Source organism: Anarhichas minor, unplaced genomic scaffold, assembly GCF_050575085.1.
Source record: "Anarhichas minor isolate MPS153535 unplaced genomic scaffold, ASM5057508v1 ptg000024l, whole genome shotgun sequence".
In the NCBI taxonomy this organism is placed as follows: domain Eukaryota; kingdom Metazoa; phylum Chordata; class Actinopteri; order Perciformes; family Anarhichadidae; genus Anarhichas; species Anarhichas minor.
The window spans coordinates 6,198,040-6,221,024 of record NW_027466470.1 but is presented as its reverse complement, the minus strand read 5'-3'; the positions used below and the strand labels follow the sequence as shown (position 1 = coordinate 6,221,024).

The following is a 22,985-nucleotide window of genomic DNA, read 5'->3' as shown; positions in this document are numbered from 1 at the left end:
GTATTTCATAAACAAGCTGTCAAATGTTTTTAAATATTTCAAGAAATTAAAAAATAGGTTTTAGGAGATGTAGTGCCTCCTCAGCATCGTTTGGTGGCAGCACTGAGACGACAGTTAGTCTCCGCCCCAAACAAATAATACAACGAAGAAGAAACCATCAACAAGATCTGCGAAACTTTAGGTGAGCAGCCACTTCGCTTCGGTTGTTCCAGTAAGAGCGATGGGAGTCCTACCAGGGAAAACCCTTTCAAGTTTACTTTTCTTCATCATCCTCCTGTCAGAGGGACACTTTCGATGGGTAAGTTGTCAACTAATGTCCGTATTCTCGCGACTAAAACATGACTCAGCTCGGTCTCCCTATTTGCTAGTGTGATGTTTATCTGAGACGGCTAGCAGAACTAAAATCCAGGTTAGTTTAGCTATTTAAGGCTTTTTGTTTCTGTTTTTATCCCGGGGCTAAAATAGCGTTAGCCAGTAATTGGCTTTAACAGTAAACTCAAACAGAATAACTAGCATTAATGTTGGTTAAAAACTGCACCAGCCTCGTTAGCGATGACCAAACATAGTGAACATAGACGTTAGCTTTGACATTCCACAGAGACGGTTGATCCAGAACCGGTGTCGAAAGAAGTTTCGTGCTGTCATGTTTTGGCAGATTGAAAACAGCACCCTATTTCAACTAGGTATTTAAACAAAGCGTAGGTAAATATGCTCCAGTCAATGCTGTGAGCACTCTAAGCCATGTTGTTTTATCTATAAACGGCTCACAAAAGTAGAGTTGGCAGGTTATACAATAAACAGACATCAGATGGAAGCTAGGTAGCTAACGTTAGCTAAATATATGTGACAAAATTGTTCGAGGATGTACAGAATGTCCTTTTTTATGTGTGAAATTCTTCTATTTAGTTATTTTTTTAATAAAGTGTATAGATAATGTAGTTATTGTGACGAGACATAGAAAACTTGCCTGTCTATGTTTTTTTTTTAAACAACCGTTTTAAATGGTGAGAATATAATAATACATAATTTAAGTAACGTTACATAGAGATTACAAGAGACAACACAGTCCTTGGGGTGCACCTTGATGATATTAATGATAGCAAAACAAGATTTACTTTAAATGAATGATGGATATAAAGATGTAATGTACATTGTCCACCTTTTACATATGTATTACGAATTCTTCCTATTATGGAGAATGTGATTTTTGTATTTATTTTTTACATGAAGACACCATGAATTATGTAAATTAGTGTTTTTCTGGTGAAGTTGTCATTTCAAATCACACCAAAACATCTGTCATTTGATTAGATTTAATCAGATTTAGATAAATACTCTCTGTCTGCATTGTTTGCATTCCTATTCGTGAGGTAATTAAGTCAATCTCACTCCTTTGCTAAACATTAGACCTCTCGGAATATGATCATTACTGTTTCAAGATAAGATATCAGCGTTCTGGTAAAAAAAAAAATAGCAAGGATGTGGTATACGAGTAAAACTATAGAGTATTTGGAGACTGCAGTGGATAAGAGGAGAGGAATATGTGTGTGTGTCACTTCCGTTAGAGGGGTTTGTAGTTGTACATCAGGTTTCTGTTGTGTTTATGAACCACTTTAAAACAAAACCTCTGGTCTTACTCTATAAAAAAACAAGTATCTCACAACTATTTCTGAGTTTTGCAGGTACACTGCAAAACTCAGTTGGTACACTGTAATTTGAGGTACTGGCCTAGTCTGCAGCTGCATAAAACGCCAACTGAAACAATAATGCGAGCGATGCCGTTGAACTCAATCCCACGAGGCACGAGTAGGACAGAGTGTAGCGCTGCGCTTACTCATAAAACAGTTTGTGGAGTAAGTGAATTAACTTCCCCTCACAAAACAGAACATGTGAGAGCTCTGATGCTGAATAGACAGACAACAGACAACCTAAACTGCAGAAGCAATATATTGTACAAGCGTGTATTAAACATTTAATTATTAAATAGTATGTTATTGTATTTTCTCTATTATATCGCATTAAATAACATGTTTCAAGTGCTCGAATTGAACTTGGTCGGAGCCGTAACAGCAACAGCAGTGTTGTTATGTTGTCATAGAAATTTGACCACAGTTCTCCTTTCTCTTCTTTCTTGACGCTGAATGTGGTTGAATCACCAACATGATGGTGCATGATCTCCTAAAATGCAGGCGCCTAAGGAAACAATATTGCAGAAGTGAAATTGTTATTTTCAGACATACAGAGCACGAGATACTAGAAACACAGGAAAGATGCATGACTGGAGGTTAAACTTGGTAAACCTCAAGGTAAAAAGGTACAGCTTTCAACGCCCATCAGACTTGTCAATTCCTTTCTTCTTTTTTTTTTTTTTTGCAGCCAAAACTAAGGTGCATTCTCCGATAGTGGACCTTTAGAGCAACTCTATACGAGCTATCTGTCTTTGATTTTTTTTTTTTAGGCAAGACCTTTGTCCTCATTAGATAGGAATAGAAGTAGGCTACTCTCAGTAAAAAGCTACGTACGATTCAACAGACTAAATGCAGACCACTGCACGAAAACAAATACAAATACATTTGCTTTATGAACAACATTGCACAAATGATCACTGTCTTTTTGTTGTCTTTCTGTCAGGTTGAGGCACAGCACTGTGTGTGGTATGGGGAGTGTGGGGAGTCCGTAAAGGTGCCTGGAAAGAAGTACAACTGCAACTACACTGGTCCTCCCAAGCCGCTGGACTCCCAGGGTTATGACCTTCTCACGGTACAGACAGCAGCATCTTGATGGTTTTTGTTCTGTTTTTGCTGACTTTTGATGCTCAAACCAATCATCTGTGATCTACTTCTGCTTTCTAGAAGTGCTAAAGTTGAACAATTCTACAAAAGTGTGTTAAAGTGACACCATCCCTCTTTGTGGTTACTTGCAGGAGCTTTGTCCTGGATATGACTACGGAAACCGAAGCCTCTGCTGTGATGCTAACCAGTTGAACACTCTCAAAGGGAGTCTCCAGCTGCCCCTTCAGTTCCTGTCCCGGTACGCACTGCGGTTATAACATTAACTAATGAAGCACGTGACGTGCTTTGAAGGGCATCACGAATCGCTGAACACAAACAATGGGAGCATTTGCTCTTTTGAATCCGTCCGTATGTGTGCTGCTCAAAAGTTGTTTGAACATGCAAGCCGTGGCTTTCCATGTTCCTAATTAAGGACAGACTGTGATTTTATAAGGTTGGCAGGTTTTCTTATCTTCCTAGATTTTATTTACTTTACTGCATTTGTTATTGCCTTGTTTTTTTTCTTTGCAACTGTTTTACACTCTTAAACTTTGACATCTTGTTTTAGGTTATGCAACGACCGCTTTCTCGTTTTTTATTCTGTGTGCTTCTCGCGCTCACTACCGTGCGTCTGTGTGCAGGTGTCCCTCCTGTTTCTTCAACCTGATGAACCTCTTCTGTGAGCTGACATGCAGCCCTCACCAGAGTCAATTCATGAACGCCACCAACTTCAACGTCACCAATGTCGTGGAGGTGCAGTACTATATTGGACAGACATTTACCAACGGTGAGTTCACAGCCAGATGTTGATTTAGATATGATGAATTGCTTAGTTATCTTTATTTCCATGGTGTGCACCTGCTGTGTAAACTATATTAGTTTCCTACTTTAACATGACGTTTTGCAGTCATAACTGCATTTTTGGTCAAATAAAATAGGGGTTTGGTAATTTAACGTAGTGAAAATCTTGAGTTGTTCCCTGAATTAATCAAATGGTTTTTTTCCAGCCATGTACAATGCCTGTAAGGACGTCCAGGCGCCGTCCAGTAACGTAAAGGCCTTATCACTGCTGTGTGGAAAGGACGCAAAGGACTGCAATGCTACCAACTGGATTCAATATATGTTCGATATTAACAATGGACAGGTTCCTTTCTCTATCACCCCCATATTCTCAGGTAAATCATTTTAAAGTAACTTTAAAGCACTTTAATGTATGAGGTCCCCCTACGGCTTCCTTTTATGCCATTCAAACAGATGTTTACCTGCTGCTCTTTGCCGTTATGCTGTGTCTTTTGCACCAGACGTCCCGGTGTCCGGTTACACTCCCATGAACAACAAGACCTACGACTGTACAGAGGGGCTGGAGGACGGTTCGGGTCCCTGCTCCTGTCAGGACTGCACGAAGGCCTGTGGCCCCAGACCTGTGCCTCCCCCTCTCCCCCCTCCCTGGACAATCCTCGGCATCGATGCCATGACTGTCATCATGTGGATCTCTTACACAACCTTCCTGCTTTTCTTTATTGGAGCTGTACTGGGAGCTTGGTGTTACAGGTAAAGGATTTATTTTAATGGTGGATTCACCATCAGACCCACTGAAAACAAACATATTGGTTCTGACGCTTGCTTTAGGAGTTAATAACAAATTGGCTTGCGTGGTTCTTTGTGCATACAGGAAGAGGACCGTCATGTCTGAGTATGGCCCCATATTGGACAGCACTGACCCGCTGTCTCTCAGTGGTGATAATCCTGACCACGGTAATGTAACTCATGAAACAAGTGAAAGTGTTAGTCCTCTTTCTGTAATCAGTTTCTTGTAATAACATTGTTGTGTCATTGCTGCGCTAACTCCCGGTCTTTTTCTCCTCTAAAGTAAATGCATCCTGCTGTGAAACAATGGGTGAATGCTTCGAGAATGCTCTGCGGACCTTCTTCAGCTGCTGGGGTTCCTTCTGTGTGCGGCGTCCCTCTCTGGTCATACTGGGCAGCCTGATGGTGGTGGCCGCCTGCTCTGGGGGACTGGTCTATATGCGCATCACCACCGACCCCGTTGAGCTGTGGTCTGCTCCCACTAGCCAGGCTCGTCAGGAGAAGGACTACTTTGACAGCCACTTCGGACCCTTTTTTAGGACCGCGCAGCTCATTATAACCACGCCAGTCAATGACACTTTTTTTTACTCCCCATACTTTGGAGGATCAGATGTCCCGTTTGGAGCCATCCTGCGCAAAGACATCCTGCACCAGGTGGGTTAGGGGGAGAAGTCCATTTGGGAGCTGGATCAGTAGCAATATTTTGTCAAGTTTTATCTAAAGAAGTATCGTTTCTGCCACCAGATAAAATAGAAACGTTGCACGTGAAGAGCAGCTGCTTCTCTGAAAACTGTGGTTGATTGGTTCTCTTTTCCTACTTTCATTTTTTTGCAACTTTAACCAACCAGGTGCTGGACCTTCAGCTCGACATCGAAAGCCTTATAGCGACATACGAGGGCGAAAGTGTCACCTTGAAGGACATCTGCTTGGCTCCACTGGCTCCTTACAATAACAACTGCACCATCCTGAGCGTCCTCAACTACTTCCAAAACAGCCACGCTGAGCTGGACCACAGCGCAGGAGACGCGTTTTTCGTTTATGCTGACTTTCACAGCCACTTCCTCTACTGTGTCAGGTGAGTTTTGCTGCTTCATTTTGTGAATTTTGTATGTTGACCAAGCTGGCCCTCCTATGGTCTTAAAATTGTCCTAATGGCCAGCAGAAATCTATTGAAGGTTTAGGAAACAGTAAAGTAAAAAGGTCAAAACCTCTGTGTTGCAATCGAACACCTGCAGCTCAAAAGAATCTATTTTCTCCAGACACTGGCATCTGCATTTACTGAGAACTGTTGCGTGTGTGTGTGTGCGCGTGTCTTCTTAAAAAAGCACAATCTGACTTCCTCATTGGTTGTCACACAGTGGTTCTTCATCTGTTATTCTTAACTGCACTACAATTAGGTCAGGTACTGGTGAAAACCCGTACCGATGACTCGGCTAATCTAATAACGGCCGTTATTGTTCAGGCGAGTAACTCTGTTGGTCTTTTCTCCTGCAGTGCTCCAGCATCCCTCAACGACACCACTGTCCTCCACGACCCCTGTCTAGGCACCTATGGTGGCCCCATCTTCCCTTGGCTGGCCCTCGGGGGTTACGATGGTGAGCTGGATTAACGCCTTTTCGAGGGCAGAGAAGAATTTGGTCTCCAGTTATTAATGTGGTTGATAACTGAGGAGTGTTTTTACGCGACATTTTACAATGAATGTGTCTTCATTACAGAAACCAACTACAACAATGCCACTGCTCTAGTGATCACCTTCCCACTCAACAACTACCTGAACGACACCGTCAGGGTGGGCAAAGCTCTGGCATGGGAGAAAGAGTGAGACAACCACCTGTTTCTACAGAGAGAGCTCTTTTTAGGCTTCCAAAAAATCACTAATAATGATGTCTTTGCATTGACTTGAATTGTGTTTTTTTTTTTTTTTGTTTGTGTGCATTTCAGATTCATCAAGTTTATGAAGAACTTCAAAAATCCTAACCTGACCATAGCCTTCAGTTCTGAGAGGAGTATTGAAGATGAAATAGACCGAGAGAGCAACAGTGACATCGGTACCATAGTAGTCAGCTATGCCATAATGTTCATCTACATCTCCCTGGCCCTGGGTCACATCAACAGCTGCAGGAGAGTGATGGTAAGAAATTCCTTGTGTCGTGCATTTTATTTAGCTCTTAAGTGTCCGTTACCATGATCCATATCCAAAATAGTTTACAGATAACTCGGTGTAACTCTTCTTTCTTGTCTGTGACATAAGAGCTTGACACACTTCTTTGATTCAACATGCTGGACAACTTCCTGCTACTCGAGCAGCTAAAGGGAGGAACATGACTGATCCTCTGTCCCCTTTGCCCCTACAGGTGGACTCTAAGATTTCTCTGGGTATAGCAGGGATCCTGATTGTGCTCAGCTCGGTGTCCTCCTCACTGGGGATCTTCAGCTACTTTGGCATCCCCCTCACCCTCATTGTGATCGAGGTCATTCCTTTCCTGGTGCTGGCTGTTGGGGTGGACAACATCTTTATTATAGTGCAGACATATCAGGTAACCTCCACAATCCATTCAACTGTTGCGTATTAACCCATCTGGTTTAATGCGTACGTTCACCCTAATTACTCGTGCTTCGAATTTATTCACTTGAAAAGTGACATTAAACCTATTAAAAGTTTCCATTCTGTGCTTCTGAACAGAGGGATGAGCGGATGCCTCAGGAGGAACTTCACCAGCAGATTGGTCGTATTCTCGGAGACGTAGCCCCGAGCATGTTCCTCTCCTCCTTCTCAGAGACAGTCGCCTTTTTCCTGGGTAAAATACATCACCTATTTAATAGACACGTACACAGACAATGTGAAGTAAACTTTATGTATTCTAAGTGATAATATGCCACCTTAAATATAAAGAGATATGTATGGACAGGATTGACTCGGTGCCATAGTTTCCTGGTGAGTCCCGTGCTGATCAAAGTGTTGACCTTTTCCTTCTGTAGGAGCTCTTTCCAGCATGCCCGCAGTGAGGACTTTCTCTATGTTTGCTGGCTTGGCCGTTTTCATTGACTTCCTGTTGCAGATCAGTTGCTTTGTCAGCTTGCTCGGCTTGGACGCCAGGAGACAGGAGGTGAGACTGGGAGGAAATGAGTGTGACATAAATGATTACACTGGGAGGGGTTACAGATGGCAGATTGGGAACTTTGCATGATTTTCCTAAAGATTTAACAACTACAAATGTGATAGAAAAGTTTTCATCTCATTTAAATGATTACTCCTCTCACACACACACGATTCAAGCTTTAAATCAGTTACACTTACCCACTGCTGTGTGGTCTGTTGTGTTTGAAAAGGGGAATCGACTCGACATCTTTTGCTGTGCGAAGCTGCCGGAAGGTCAGGAAACGAAGACGGACAGTTTCCTCTTCCGGTTTTTCAAGAAAATCTTTGCCCCGTTCATCCTCAAAGAGTGGGTCCGACCGATCATAGTAAGTACCTCAGTGACACTTTGCCGGTATTATTTCAACGTGTTGATTCACTTTGACTCATATTTTTCATCGAGTAGATTAAAGTGGTTTTCTTTTCGTCTCCCTTTGTTCAGGTGGCAGTGTTTGTGGGAATGCTCTCCTTCAGTATTGCTGTGGTGAATAAAGTAGAGATCGGACTGAACCAGCAACTCTCCATGCCTGATGTATGTTTTTGTATTTTCTACCATCGCTCTGTGTTCATGGATTGTGATTGAATCTTTTAATAGATGTGTGCAAAGTAGAATGGTTGTACTATTTGTAGTAGCATATATATATCGGTGATGTCATTCTATCATCTCACTAAATTAATCAATCAGCAAATTTTCCTTAACGTTGCATTCTTGCATGTCTTTCCCCATACAACATGTGCCTTGTTTAGCGTTTCTGTGCTCATGGAGGTCTACTCTGATGATCTGTCTCTTTATCTAGGACTCGTATGTGCTGGACTACTTTAAGAACCTGAGCATGTATCTCCACACCGGAGCTCCAGTCTACTTTGTGGTAGAGGACGGTTTTGACTACAGCAGTCCAGAGGGCCAGAATGCTGTGTGCGGAGGAGTCGGCTGCAGCAACAACTCTCTAGTCCAGCAGGTCTACAGCGCCTCACTCATCAGCAACTAGTAAGTCTGGGCTATGAGGAAATTACATCACAGGTGGTTTATTTGCGCAAGACAAAGTTGATCATTTGTGCTGCAGGATGAGCCCAGAAGTTAACTTTGCACTGGTTCCCTCTGGTTCAGATTAGGCGACGCTCATGAAAGGACAAAACATCTGTCTGAGCTAACCTCTGGTTATATGATCTATTCAATTTCACTTCTCCTTTTTACTCCCAGCACAACCATTGCCTTCACGCCATCCTCTTGGCTCGATGACTACTTTGACTGGGTGAAGCCGCAGTCCAGCTGCTGTCGATACTACAACGCCACTGAGGACTTCTGCAATGCTTCTGGTACATTTTTATCTAATGTCAACATGCTTTGAACCCTTTGAACCCTCATTCCCCCGCTGTCACAAGCTGCAGTTAGACATTTTAGAGACAGTTTTTCATACACAAAATGAAGTGGAAATAATATTGTTTAAAGCACATAATCCATAGCATTAATGCAATTATTGTTCAAGTAATATGCATTGTATTTAAAACTAAAACTCTGGTATTGCAATACTTAAACTTTATGAATGACTAACGCAAGCCTGTTCAAGTTTTCAAAAAGGAAAATGTTGGTATTCTGTTATTAATATGTCCCTGGTTGATAAAACGACTGGCATACAGTTAAAAATCACCTGCGTGTCAACAAGATGCAGTTTATTTGAGGAACTGGCAAACAGGAAAACTCCTCGTTCACATGGAATATTTACTGTACATTGAGTTGGGCAATTTAGCTGCATGCAGTTTCAGGAAGGATATGACAATGTTAATAGAGCCATGGTCAGTATTTTTAGTATTGTGTAACTTTATTTTTTTTTTTAGTTCATGGCTTTGTCTCAGAACAAATTTGTATATTTCTCCAATCATGTGGGATGGATATAAAAATGAATATTGTTATGATATTGTTTCCCAGTGGTGAATCCGTCCTGCGTCCACTGTCGGCCCATGACTCCCGAGGGAAAGCAGCGGCCAGAAGGAGAAGACTTCATGCGGTTTCTACCCATGTTTCTGTCAGACAATCCAAACATCAAGTGTGGAAAAGGGTAACTTCATAGCTCTGCTGATGATTGTACTTTCTCTCTGACATGTCGATGAATACTTTCACTTTAACTTCTGTTTATTATGTTTTTAAGAGTATCTCAGCACAGTTGTACCAGTTTCGTTGTGGTTGGTAATGTCCCCCTCACGTATCCCTCTCTCACAATGCGTCAATGCTCCTCCAGCGGCCATGCAGCCTACGCCACAGCAGTGGACCTGTATCCCAACAACACCGGGGTCGGAGCCACTTACTTCATGACTTACCACACCATCCTGAAGGAATCCCCGGATTACATACACGCTTTAAAGATGGCCCGAGTCCTGGCTGATAACATCACTCAGTCCATTGGCCACAAAGTGTTTGCCTATAGGTAAGTCCAGTTTCACTACATGTAGTGCTCTCTTTAATAGTATACATTACATTATAGTTATTGTGGTTTTTGTGACCTTAAGTAGGTGTTTTTCAGTTTCCCCCACTGCCACTGGTTCTTCCTGTTGAAGTGTTCTAAGTTGAAATACTTGTTCCTGAGGTTTTTCTTGTTTTCAAGTCAATGTTCAAGGACATTGCAGGGAGGGGAGGGGGGGGGGGGGGGGTTGTTAAGTACGTCACAGATAAGCACACAGCAAAGAAAACATTATAAAAGGCAATATAGCTGATGTTTGACCTCGAGTCCCGAATTCATCTTGCTTCCAATAAGTTGAGTTACGAGTCTGTATGAGTAATGCACGACAGGATAATTCTAAAGATGGAATCCAAAAATGAATCACGGTACAAAGACATCATGTTCTGTCCATTTCAAAATAGCAGTTGTCAGCGCTCGTTAAGGCGTGTTCTCTGAATTGTATTTTCCTTCTCTTTTTCTTACAGCATCTTCTATGTGTTCTACGAGCAGTACCTCACCATTGCGCATGACACGGCTGTGAACTTGAGCCTGTCCCTGGCGGCCATATTTGTAGTGTCGACCGTGTTGCTGGGCTTCGAGCTGTGGTCGGCCGTGCTCGTCAGCGTCACCATCGCCATGATCCTGGTCAACATGTTTGGAGTCATGTGGCTGTGGAACATCAGCCTCAATGCAGTGTCCCTGGTGAACCTGGTCATGGTGAGAAGCAACATGGAACACCGGAATGTTATCCTGAGCACAAAAACAAACATGTGTTTTTAGTGAAGCAAGAAAAAAAAAAAAAAAAGATTAATGTTATGATTATTGGCCAAATTTGAACATTTCTGCCTTCACCGCTGAGTTGCCTCCTGTCCTCTGTTGCAGTGCTGTGGGATCTCGGTGGAGTTCTGCAGTCATATTGTGCGAGCGTTTTCCATCAGCGTGAAGAAGAACCGAGTGGAACGGGCTGAGGAGGCCCTGGCTCACATGGGCAGCTCGGTAAGGCTCGCTTTACTACTCACCAATTTCACCAGAGGAAGCTTTTCCAATACATGCAAGTCGGGAGCTTTTAGTCTTGAACATGTTTTTTGTAGACTGGTAATGTGGATATCGTTGTAAATAAGCTCGTGGGGCAAAATAAAGTAGTAAAATAAAGTAATTTTTGTGAGGAAAACCTAATTTACATACAGTAACACATACACATTTAACTGAACATTTTTTTAAAAATAAAATCAGTTGTAAAATGATTTGCTTCTCTGTACATTAATACTAATTTTGGTCATCTTATGACACTGGTTCATTTTCGCAGGTGTTCAGTGGGATCACACTAACAAAGTTCGGAGGAATCACGATCCTGGCTCTTTCCAAGTCGCAGATCTTCCAGGTCTTCTACTTCAGGATGTACTTGGCCATCGTGCTGCTGGGGGCCACGCACGGCCTCATCTTCCTACCCGTGTTGCTCAGTTATATCGGTCAGTAACGTCGCTCGTTTAAAGGACTAGACACGAAGCATACAAGATTCTACCACAGATTTCATTTTTTAATTAAATCTAACATGTTCTGATTTATTCTTCTTTTTTTTTCTTTCACAGGTCCCTCGGTGAACAAAGCGAAAGTGTTCGCCGCTAACAAGCGCAACGGTGGTACAGAAAGGGAGCGCCTCCTCAACTAGTAGCAGGCCGTCTGGGACAATGAACAATGAACTATTTGTCTGAAAGAGACTGTGTGGGTGTGAGCACAAGCCATTTCTCTGATTACTGACACACTCATCATCATCGTCGTCGTCATTGCCACTACTATGCACGGATTTAACTCCGGAATAAACCTGGGAATAGGGAGTGCCAGAGGACTAGTCCAACTGCAAACCTACAGATTTTCTCAACAGACTTGGACACCCCTCCGCCCCTCCTCCTCCTCCTCACACTACCTGACTTCAGCAATTTTAGCGTGAGCAATAATTCCTCTTTGATTGTGGAAGTAGAGGAGACCCCAACATCAGTTTACAGACAAACTGCAGTCAGTTCCATATGCTATGAGCTATTGTGATAACTCAAAAGGGTAAAACTGGTTAGTTTTTTCATATATATTTTATATATATATATATATATATATATATACCAGAAATGATTTACTGGTGTGGGACTTTTGTTGAACTATTTGATATTATGAATCATGTATTGACTGGCACACAGCGGAGCTAACGGATAACGATATCACGGGCCCTCATGATACCTGGCATCAACATCGTACACGGGGTTCACACACTGTATTCTAAAGCAGGACAGCTAGGCGTAGCAATAATGTGCTTCCTGTGCCACTTTGGACGCTAATGTTTTCACTCCATCACCAAATGAGGTTTGTGTTTTCAGCTTAATGGGTTTTTGGTTCACATCCATGTTGGGAGAGCAGTGAAGGAAGAAGAGGTTTTGATTTCTACGTGGATGTGGACGTAAACACCCTCAAAACTGAAACCTCAAAACTCGGTGTTGCGTGTTGCTCTCCAAACTGCATCCTGCCATGTCGTTTATTTCCACATTGGAAGCTATTTAAATGATCCGGAGCAACATTTCATTTTAGAGCTAGTTGATGTGTCTTAAGTGTCTGCATAACTATATTGCTTTTACTAAAACCCCGTGTGTGACATCAGTCAAGATACATGTGGATGCCAGGTGAAGAGGGTGCTATAAGGCGATTATGCGAGACGTTTTTTTTAGTTACTGAACAGAACATTTGTTGTGTAAAGAGGAGCTTTACTGTAAATAGCTTACACAGGGCTAATTTCGACGTTTTCCTTCGTCATCTAGAGTGTGTTGGTATAGAAAACGGTAGAGAGACTGGATAATGGCACAGTCCTGAATTTTTCATTCAAACATTTAAGTTATTTTTTTGTTTTAACCATTACCATTTTGTTACCATGCATAGCTTTCTTAAAAACAAAACGAACCCTTCCAGTGACGTTTCAAGTAAAGGCATCGCTTTGTTTTCAAGGAAAACTAAAAAACATCCCAGAGCCGTGGGCATCACCGGCACCACAGCACGTCCCAGATGATCGCCAACTAGTTAAATTTGAAAAGGGTTGTGACATCAGTGGAAGAGGATGTTAATATTTTACCCAAGCTGCTTAATATCTGCTGGGGTCTTAAAGGAACAGTACCCTTCCTTGTTTGTAGTTGGGTTTTTTCTTTTTTTTTTGGAATGTAAGAAAGAATTGTCGCTGCAGTTTAAACCTGGATGTGAAAGAAGTTTCCGAGCAAACGACTAAATAATTTGTATCGTGATTAACAAAGAATTGTGCTTGTTAATAACAGTGCTGTACATTGATAACGACAAATCATCTCTGACAGACAATATCACTGTGGGAGAAGAGACTGAACCAAGCATTGAATACTTTAGTTTTTAACACTTTTAACGGATATTAAATACCTCTCAGAAAAGTATGTGCTGCAGCCTGCCTCTCCTTGGTATTTGTTGTGGAATTACATGTTATTTAATATGATAGTACCCCAGTTAGAATGGGATAAATAGAATAAACGCTGACAATATTCCCATTAAGTGGGATGTCATCGTTCAGCTCCTTGTTTAAGGTTGGTGTAACTGCAGTGGATGCTTCTGTTGCATAGAACAGACAGTTATATTCAGACTGACCACTGAGTGGCGCCTGAATCTGTTCATGGAGCTCTGTCTGCATCGTGCTCTCAGTAATGTAGTGGGAGTGAGCTAATTGTTATGTCTTGAACAGCAGCAGTCTTGCCATGCTCTCACACAGTCGGTGAATTTCATTCCTGCAGGGTGCGAAAATTTCAAACGCCAACTCTACAGAGCATATGAACCGAGGGCATCTTAATGGAGCGGCTTGTTCGGGGTCTAAATCTGCAGCTTTTGGGATATTTACGCCAAAACTTTGACAGCACATCAGTCACTCGCACCCCCATTTGAAAGTGGCTGCCAAACCCCGCAGCAATGTACTTCCTCCCAGCGTGTGTTGTCTGTCTGTCTGTCCAGCCCTGCTGTCACACAAGCCTCCAGCTCATGTCTTATTTATCCGCTGCCCTGTGAGAGCGAGGACTGTTCTTTGAATCTCGCTGAGAGATTGAGATATTCATTTCCTCTGCTGTGCTGTCTGCAGGGGAGGAGGATATACCTGTTGTGAGAGCACTGTTATGTAAGACTTGCGAGGTCCGCCTCTCACCAGACTCTGACCGATCCCCATCTTTCGTCATGTCGCAAAAGCACCTAAACTGCAAGTTCAACATGGTGTGAAACACATTTTAGGATCAAAAATAGAAACTGAATTGAAAGCTGACAAATATAACTGAATACAATAAGGTTACCCTCACATTGTTCTGGCTACAAAACAATCGGAAATGAATAGCCCCGCTCATGAGTACTCTGAGGATTGTAATGTATTTTTATGCTATTTTAGATATCGGGTGATGAAATAGTGTGTATGATGAAATACACACTACTTTTTTTTTTTTTTTAATACAAGACTTGATTTTTTTTTATACATAGTTTACATTCTTATGACCTTATTGACATACTATACTGACTTTTTTCAAAATACCTTTCTTGATAAGCTATGCTATGACGTTCGATGACAGTTCTTGACATGCTATACTGTGTTTTTTAAGATTTTTTTTTGGACAGGTTATACTATGACTTTTTTACATACTACACTGACTTTTGTTGACATACTATACTATGGCTTTTTTATTTTTTTGACATGCTATACTATGACATTTTGACATCAATGCTATGACTTTTTAATTACTTTGACATATTTTACCGTGACTTTTTTCGACGTACATACACATTTTATGACTTCATGACATACTGTACCTATGATTTTTTTATGACATACTCTATAACATGTTTATGGATAACTGTGCTGTGACATTCTTATGACATCTGCTTCTGAAACTCGTTGGGCAAAAGTACATGGACTGTGCTCTTTTCAAATCAAGTCCTATGTATGTCCACTAGCCCTTCCCTGTGCTTCCTCCCACATCAATAAATAAGTGTAAGAAGCGTTTAATGTTCTGCTTTGCGTCACTGGTTTTATGTTACAGTGAGTTCAGTTGACTCTGAAATAGACTCTTGGGGTGGAACAGAAGGGATTGGGTAGCCTCGTCAAACAACGAGAGGATCAGATTTTCAGGTCAACCTGCAGTGGTTTCCCCTCGTCTTGACCACGGTCCACGTTGCCGTTAAAGTGAAGAAAGAAGCCTGGGGATTTGAACAGATATACTTGCCTGTTAACCTTAGAAACATGCCTGTACTATATGTACATTTAATATTTGTAATAAATGTATGATTTGTATAGTCTAAATTGTAATATTGCTGCAAAAGAGAATCCACGATTAAGGAAATCAAACAGTTTCACATCCATGTTTTTGGTATTTAATGTGCCACAATCCACTTCCTTGTTTACAAACTACTATAAATGGCGGAAAAGCCCTGAGTCACAGTGTCATGACAGGAAGGGGGCAAAATGCCGTTTCAGCCAAATGTTATTTTAAAGGGAAGGGCAATAGGCCGCAGCTTTCCCTAAACGACGGTACACATATTTTCACAATGAGGGTCACTTCTGTGTGAGCAGGGCTCAGGAAGGGCTGTCAATAGACCCCTTTATGAGGCGGTGCAGGGGGAATTAGGCCGTCAATGGAGGGGACTAAGCCACGTATGCCATGTGTCCACACTCGACCCTGTTCTGTTTGTTGTGATGGCAGCACGAGACCGGTGTGACTGTGGGCCTTGTTTATGTTGGATGCGTGTCGGGAGAGTTCCCTCTCGATGAGAAACCGACCGCTCAGATTGCATCAGAGCAACAGGTGCAATCCATTTCTATAGTCAAAACTTCTGGGGTCACACCCGAGTTACTGTATTGAAACAATGAGTCTTAACGGTTTGAAATAGGAGTTGTGCATTTGCAAGGCAGAGGTTTCATAATCCTTACCAGGCTATAGTCTCGGGGGACAAGTTTCTTTAAACTTTCCACCAGAGAGAGCAGCAAAACACTGCTTTTCAACCTGGTGTTAAGTTTCATTGGCTTCAACTGTGTGTTCACACAAAACTAAAGGTGAATTTTAGAGGCTCAGTGCAATCCGGGAAGGCGTAAATTGAGGCAGAGAGTAGTTTCCGTTCACTCAATAATACACGCTACATCAGGTGAAACAAAAACATGTCCGAGTCTCGTTTTGATTGAACAAGCAAAGCAATTTATTTACAAACGTACACAGGTAATAAGTGTCGCCCATGAGTCTTCAGTGTGCATCTTTTAGCGAAATCTTTGGGCTTGCAAACAGAAATAAGATCAGTATTTTCTCACCTTAAAATCAGCACAATTCTTGCTTTTTTCAACAATTTGGTTTAATGTTGTGATCATTTCAGCTAAAATATCATCAATACTTGGAGCAGCATTAAATACCTTTTTTTTTCTCTCAATACTCTGTGGTAATGTGTGAGACAATTTCAAAATAATCAAAACAAAAAAATAAAATCAAGTTGAGATACATGCCAAATGATGAACAGTATTTTTGAAATTGGTCACATTGGTTGTCAATTTTCAATTTTTTGTTGTTTTCTTTTTCAAACAACTTAGCTTTCAATTCAACAAATGCTGATTCAAGTTACATGCAAATGTTCGGTCCGTCATTGATCCCTGTTGGGATCTGGTTTAGATTTTACTTCTCCTTAGAGGTCAGAGGTCAGGTCAGATAAAGTGTCCCTGAAGCCTGAAGGGAGAGGGTCTTAGTCCTCACCCTCCAGGCGAAAGACATTTTCCCTCAACACTAGAGCACCCTGCTGCTAATCCTGATCATGGTTTAATGGCATCTTGGCACTCATAAAGACCTCTTCAACTCCCTCCCTGACCCCGTTACAGCACCGTAAATGTGCGAGCAATACACTCTAACATAGAGCACAGGAAATGTGACATTAATAAAAGTGGGTCTGGTCTCTGTAGATCCATAGCAAGCATTTGACTGGTAGAAAATGAATGGAATACTTCAGTGAAAATAGGAAGTCCCATTTTGTCTGCAAGCACCTGTATGCAAACGATCAATACTTTTCATGCGGATTAGTTGTGGCTAGAAACTGTGAATATACCATGAGAGAGAAAATTCAAACGGTCCATTCAAATGATTTTGGTGTTTATGAACACAGCTTATTTTTCAGGGTTAGCTTATCAAAACTCTGAAAAAATGTCTCACAATAATCAAAAAGTGCACTTTTAAGACGACTTATGGAAAGATGAGTCACTGAGGAAGTCCAGCCAAAACAAGCCACTTAAAAGGCTTTTCTTTCAATGTTATGCAGGTTAGGCGGCAACCAATCATATCAGATTTTTATAAAAGAGAGATTAATGAAACGAGATGATAAAAATGTTACAATCGTTGGTTGATTTAACTGAGATACAAAAGTTCACCATCAGATTCAAACAATAAAAGCTCTCTTAATCAACAAGAGAGCTGTGAAATGTACAAAGTGAAGATGAAGACGTAAGAACATGCAAACTAGAAAAACAACTTTTTTTTTTTTTTTTTTTCCAGAAGTCTGTGTAGTGATGATGAATGTAGAAGTCAAACAATGGAGGAAAGTTTTAGAAATGCGTGTTCCCTTTGGCTGATTTCCGGTCTCTGAGAGGAAGGAGAGTGTTGTCGGCTGTAGTTGAGAGACCGGCGGTACCTTAGGGCTGTCAGACGGGGGGACGAGGAGAGAGGTGGAAGGATGGATACCATGGGGAAGCAGAGGATCAGAAGGAGAACCTGGTGGTCGTCCTCCTGATGGGTCACTAATGCTAGGAGGTCTGCAGGAGGCGTCTGTAGTGGGGCATGACCTCGTGTTCTGGCAGGTGCAGGTTGAACTCCAACGCCACCAGGACCGGGAACTCAAAGGCGATCAGCTCTCTGCGGTTCACTCTGAACCTCTCTTCCAGTTTCTGTCACAAAAAATAAATAAAAATAAGAGAGAGTTAATATTAAATGAGAGATATGTGCGATCCTGCATTGCTCATCGCTTCTCATTAGACCGGCTATTTTTAAACCAGCATTTCGTAAGGATTGGCACGGGAGGAGATTTGGACAAGAGGAGATGAGTGATTGGATGTTTGACAAACCTGCTGTTGATGCGTTCACCATAATCTACAAGTCAACTAGAGAATGGTAGGTGAAATGTTAGGATGTGACAGATGCACTGTAATAAATTAGTTTTTTTTGCAGTTCTACAGAAATCTAGATCAAAGGGGGAAAAGTTTGCAACTCTAAAGCTTTCATTAAAAAGGGCACTCCACTGATTTTACACACGGGAAAAAAAAAAAGATGTTCTCGAGAGCTTTCGAACCCTCATGATGTCATCAGAGTTAGCTCTGGTGTTGCTTAAGACTTCAAACTCTGATACAAGTCGGAGGCTTTGTTTGTCCCTCTGGAATCCATTTCCTTGTTAGTCAGAAGAATCCACAGACTTCACCGCAGACAGTCTTCACTGTGTGTGATTTGTTGACTTTGATTCGAGTGATCTCACAATTGAATCTGGTTGCGACGTGAGCACACAAATCATCATCGAAGCATGAAAGAGGGCATCGAAGTTAGGATTTTTGGAGGCGCGAGTGAGGGGGACTTACGTCTATCAGGAGCTTGACCTCGTGTTTCTTGAGATCGCCGCCAATCTTGGCCGCCAGAAGGACACAAGCTCCAGTGCAGAGTTTGCGATTCTGCTTGTTCAGTTTGCCTTGAAGCACGAGTTTTTCAAAGTAGACGAAAGCCATGGCCACTGTCGGCTCCTCGTAGCAACATTCATCCTGGGCCAACTTTTTTATCTCCCTTTTCAAACTGCAGGGAGGCGAAAAGAAGAGGAGGAGGAAGAGAAAGGGATACATGCATACGTTGGTGTTAAAGAAAAGAAATACAGGTCACGGTAAAGTGAAATCATCTTTCTCATCAAACATGCTTAATATGACATTCTATACATGTCTGTCCGTCGTACCTCCTAATCTTGCTTAGTGTTAGCCTTATGTGGGGGAATTTCTCCTTGAAGGTTTCGTTCATGTCCTTCTTGAGGTCAGAGGGTTTGACGTATTCAATGACCGTAGTCTGAAAAGGAAAACCAGAGATGGTGTCAAAATGACCAGACTTTCAGCACCGGGCAGCGTGACTGGATCCTCACACACTGGTGTTGGATTCCACGGCCTCACAATATGGCTTTACCGATGGCGGTTGTTTGTCGTGTCACTTGATGGATAAGTCTGGTTGTATTCTTTATCTTTCCTATTGTCAAGAAATCCCACGAAAAGACCAGAAATAACAATGAATTGATCCAAATGACACACAAACCCCATTGTGTGCATCCGAAGCCCGATGTATCTTATTCTTCTATGCCACAGAGCGCCATTGTTGTTCAAACACTATTAAAAACTCCAATGAGCCACACTGGGTGACTTGTTCCTTCACCCCAATGAACACATCCACTGTGGTTATTTTGAGTCGTACACATGTGTGTGCTAGAGAGTATTTACAGCAGCAGAATGACGCATCAATCAGCCGATGACCAATGGTACTTAACGTCATTGTTTACTCCCGTTTGAGTAATGCTAGCTAACAACTACAGTGCCCTGCTGTTTTAGCAAATGACCGAGCTTGTTTGGGCCCGAGCGCCACAGACAGCGCATGGATGTTGAAAAATACTGAACACATAGTTGGTTCTGGTCTTTTTTTTTATAGGATTTGTTGAGGATAATAAAAAGACAAATCTGGAAAACACAACACATATTTGATTGCTGACCAAGCGTTCCGTGCCTCGATCAGGGACTCGTCAGGCTTCCATTAGACAACCCTTAGTGTTTGTTCTAACATGATTTGAGTACCGGGTGGGTGAGTCTCATTAAGACCGTATAATAACCGCTGCAGAACAAAGTACATTTCTAGCACTTTGCTGAAGCCACAACTTAAATTGAAGACCTTCTGGAGGCAAAAGGAATCTTCTTCTTCTTAGCAACAACAACGTTCAGCAGCATTAAAGATTTAGGAACATAGCATCATTGCTAGTTAGACAGGGAAATAAACACAAGCAGTATTACCTTCACGGTTACAACAATCAAAATAATTACCTAAAATGTTCTTTGTAAATATTTGTTGGTTCAACTTTGACTTCCTGTACTTACAGCACACACTTTCAGTTTGACCTCCAACACATAAGCCAAATGATTTAAATGATTCATTTATCACACACACACACACACACACACACACACACACACACACACACACACACACACACACACACACACACACACACACACACACACACACACACACACACACACACACACACACACACACACACACACACACACACACACTTTCTGCAGTTAGATTCAACTGTGGTAAATTCATTTTTGTATGCGTTTTATGTCCAAATTTCACTGAAAACCACAATAAAATATAATATACTCTTTTCAAAAGAGTAAATAAGTATAGCATTGTTTATAAATTGTCACGGTGCTCCCAGATCGGAGCGGTTACTTTGGTGTCGAGCTGAAACGATTGGAAGAAAGATAACTGGCAACTCATCTCATTACATCATATCATTCCATAGTCATCTTTTCAAGCAAATGTGCCAAACATTCAGCTTCAACTACTACAGTAAATAAAATACCTTTGGGTTCTGGACTGGTGGTCAGAGCTACTTGAGGATTTCACCTTGGGCTCTAGAAAATGTATAGGTTTTGAAATTTCATGATGAAACCAATAATCAAGAAAATAATCTTCAGATTGATCGACAATAAGATGAATCGTTCCTCTGTTACGGTAAACAGTGTTTTCCTAGCGGACAGAAGTGATGCCAAGTGTACAAAACTAACACTGAAGTTATAAAAAAAATTGGAATTATTCGATCGCAACGTGTCCGCTGAGTAAGAAGCGATTAAGGACACACAATGCAATAGTGCTATACATATAAGGACGACTCTCAAAATGCATGTATGGTATTGCAGGCATGTCTTTGAGTATGAATAATAGCATTCACACTGAACACCACGTCGCTGATCATGAACCATGAAGGAGAACGAATGCTCATTGATGATCTCAGCACCGAGGAATGAACATAAAGCAGAACGGCACCGACTTTGCGTAACAGAAAATATACTCTTCTGTGACCATGTCTCACACTAACTTATGTCACCACATTAAAACACTTCATTACTACATGTTTTTACCGTGAGGATACCATTACACAAATCAACAAGCCACTCAACCAACCACATTCAACATTATATTCATGGTGTTCTAGGTCACACGTTTCCTAAATTGCATGCAGAGTACAAAAACTATAATTATCCTCAGCTTGAAAGTTGCTGCTTAAGAGTCACGTCTTCTAAATAGCCTGTGTTCAATCAATGATGAGAATTTACTGGTTCCATTGCTGTAGTAAACACAAAGGCTATTGTTGTGAGACGCTGGGTTTTGCAATTGGAGGAAGAGAACAAAACAAAAGAAACCACAACAAAACACATAGCCCGGCTTTGACTTAACATTTCAGCGATGTCACTCGTTGTTGTGTATTCTGCGTCTCCGTAACAAAAACAGTCCCCGGGAAAGAACGCGGTGGGAGTCTAGTCAGGTTTTATTTATGTTTTTCTAAACATCTGCTCTTTTCTGGGAAAGTAAGAGAGGGGTTAGTGCTGGGATGAAAACACTACACTAACTGTTGCAACCTAATAGCTACTGCCCACTATGCTGAGATAAGTGATGTGTATTCAAGTATATAAGTGATTCAGGTCCCAGAACTTGGGAGAGAGTCTGGGCCGGTGACCTTGCTGATTAAAACCTTCTGAAACATCCTCCTGGCAGCTTTTCAAAAACAGCTGATAAAATTCAGAAAGATTTTTATTGTTCTTGGTTGTGGTGGAAAAACTGAGCACAAAAGGCCCATAATGACAAAAATAACCATTGAAAAAGAAAAGTATTAACAGTGAGATATTGTAGGACATTTCAACAAACCGTGTCAAAACATAGGTGGTTCAAAGACATGGCTGCATTTGCTGTTGTTGTTGTTGTTGTTGTTGTTGGTATTTATGATGCGTTTCTCACCATGTAGGAGGGGAAGGTGAGGACTCTCTTGTGTTTTCCACAAGGCCACTGCGGGTCATCCAGCAGATTGGGGTCGTAATCGCGGAAGTCCCCCAAATCATTCCCTGCCACGGACACAAACAACAACAACAGAGTTTAAGCTAGAAGTTAACGTTTGCACTACCTTTTTCCAAATAAAAACACACACACTGGATAAAGGAAAAGAAGGTAAGCGCTCGTTGGTAGTCGACCGACCTGTGTCTGTGCTGCTCTGGTTGCTGTTGGCTCGGCCCAAACTGAGGCTTCTATGGCTGGCGTTGCGAGACTGAGAGAAGGACGAGGTTGAGTCGATGGTGTTTCTTCGACCACCCAGCACGTTGGTGGGATACAGGAACTGGGTGTAGGACACAGTCTGCAGACACAGGTGTAGTTATAATAGCTGTTTCATAATAGCCTAAACAAAGTTGTGCTTTCCATTAATCTAACAGGTTGAACAGGTATAACGTATTGTTTTCACTTGCTTGTCAAAGCAGGAAAAGGCAAGGTACCAATAACCTTAAGGGTGTGCCAGTATATCACAGCAGTGACTCAGCATGCACATAACAGGAGCCTGGAACTCACTTTCCTAAATGGAATGCAGTTTTTAATAATGTGATTAATCATGCCTGAGGTTTCATATGACAAAATGCTGCTAAGAAAAAAAGCCTATTGCCTATATGTTGATTTATTACATATGAAACATGTAAATATTCTTAATTTATCAAAAACCCAGTGCAATGTTTAAGGTAAGTACTTAAAGGCAAATCATTTGGCTGATTAGCGAGCTTAGTACCACTCTATGTTCTGTAGTAACAAGCAACGATACATTTGATGAGCCATCTAATTTTCCACCAAGCATTGGTGAGCTGTGACTGAGCAAATGTGTTGAGCGGACACACATTTGACACACTCGTGAATGAGAAAATACTGTGAAAAGTAGTAATAATTTTGCATTATT

The 22,985-nt window shown here is 41.6% G+C and overlaps 2 protein-coding genes and 1 long non-coding RNA gene across 6 annotated transcripts in view; 2 read left to right on the top strand and 1 right to left on the bottom strand.

The window, feature by feature from the left end:
- The first annotated feature begins 133 nt into the window (after positions 1 to 133).
- Positions 134 to 14,966, top strand: npc1 (Niemann-Pick disease, type C1). The gene is made up of 25 exons (XM_076097847.1): positions 134 to 298; positions 2,632 to 2,760; positions 2,924 to 3,030; positions 3,413 to 3,558; positions 3,779 to 3,946; positions 4,073 to 4,322; positions 4,444 to 4,526; positions 4,642 to 5,012; positions 5,207 to 5,433; positions 5,853 to 5,953; positions 6,074 to 6,176; positions 6,300 to 6,489; positions 6,713 to 6,895; positions 7,042 to 7,156; positions 7,338 to 7,465; positions 7,689 to 7,823; positions 7,937 to 8,026; positions 8,292 to 8,482; positions 8,696 to 8,811; positions 9,422 to 9,551; positions 9,732 to 9,917; positions 10,415 to 10,646; positions 10,812 to 10,925; positions 11,236 to 11,398; positions 11,519 to 14,966. The coding sequence occupies exons 1-25, from the start codon at positions 221 to 223 to the stop codon at positions 11,596 to 11,598; spliced, it is 3,816 nt and encodes a 1,271-aa protein (XP_075953962.1). The 5' UTR covers positions 134 to 220; the 3' UTR covers positions 11,599 to 14,966.
- The window catches only part of cables1 (Cdk5 and Abl enzyme substrate 1), a 22,122-nt gene continuing 13,926 nt past the window's right edge, over positions 14,790 to 22,985 (bottom strand). For all 4 annotated transcript variants that reach the window (XM_076097850.1, XM_076097851.1, XM_076097852.1 and 1 more), the window contains 5 exons: positions 22,244 to 22,400; positions 22,010 to 22,113; positions 18,909 to 19,015; positions 18,547 to 18,754; positions 14,790 to 17,865 (listed from right to left, as the gene is read on the bottom strand). In XM_076097850.1, the coding sequence (XP_075953965.1) occupies positions 17,725 to 17,865; positions 18,547 to 18,754; positions 18,909 to 19,015; positions 22,010 to 22,113; positions 22,244 to 22,400 (717 nt within the window). In that variant the 3' untranslated portion in view covers positions 14,790 to 17,724. The remainder of the gene's footprint in view (positions 17,866 to 18,546; positions 18,755 to 18,908; positions 19,016 to 22,009; positions 22,114 to 22,243; positions 22,401 to 22,985) is intronic.
- The window catches only part of LOC142956326 (uncharacterized), a 31,576-nt gene continuing 27,436 nt past the window's right edge, over positions 18,846 to 22,985 (top strand). The window contains exon 1 of the long non-coding RNA XR_012956019.1: positions 18,846 to 22,412. This is a non-coding gene — a long non-coding RNA (uncharacterized LOC142956326). The remainder of the gene's footprint in view (positions 22,413 to 22,985) is intronic.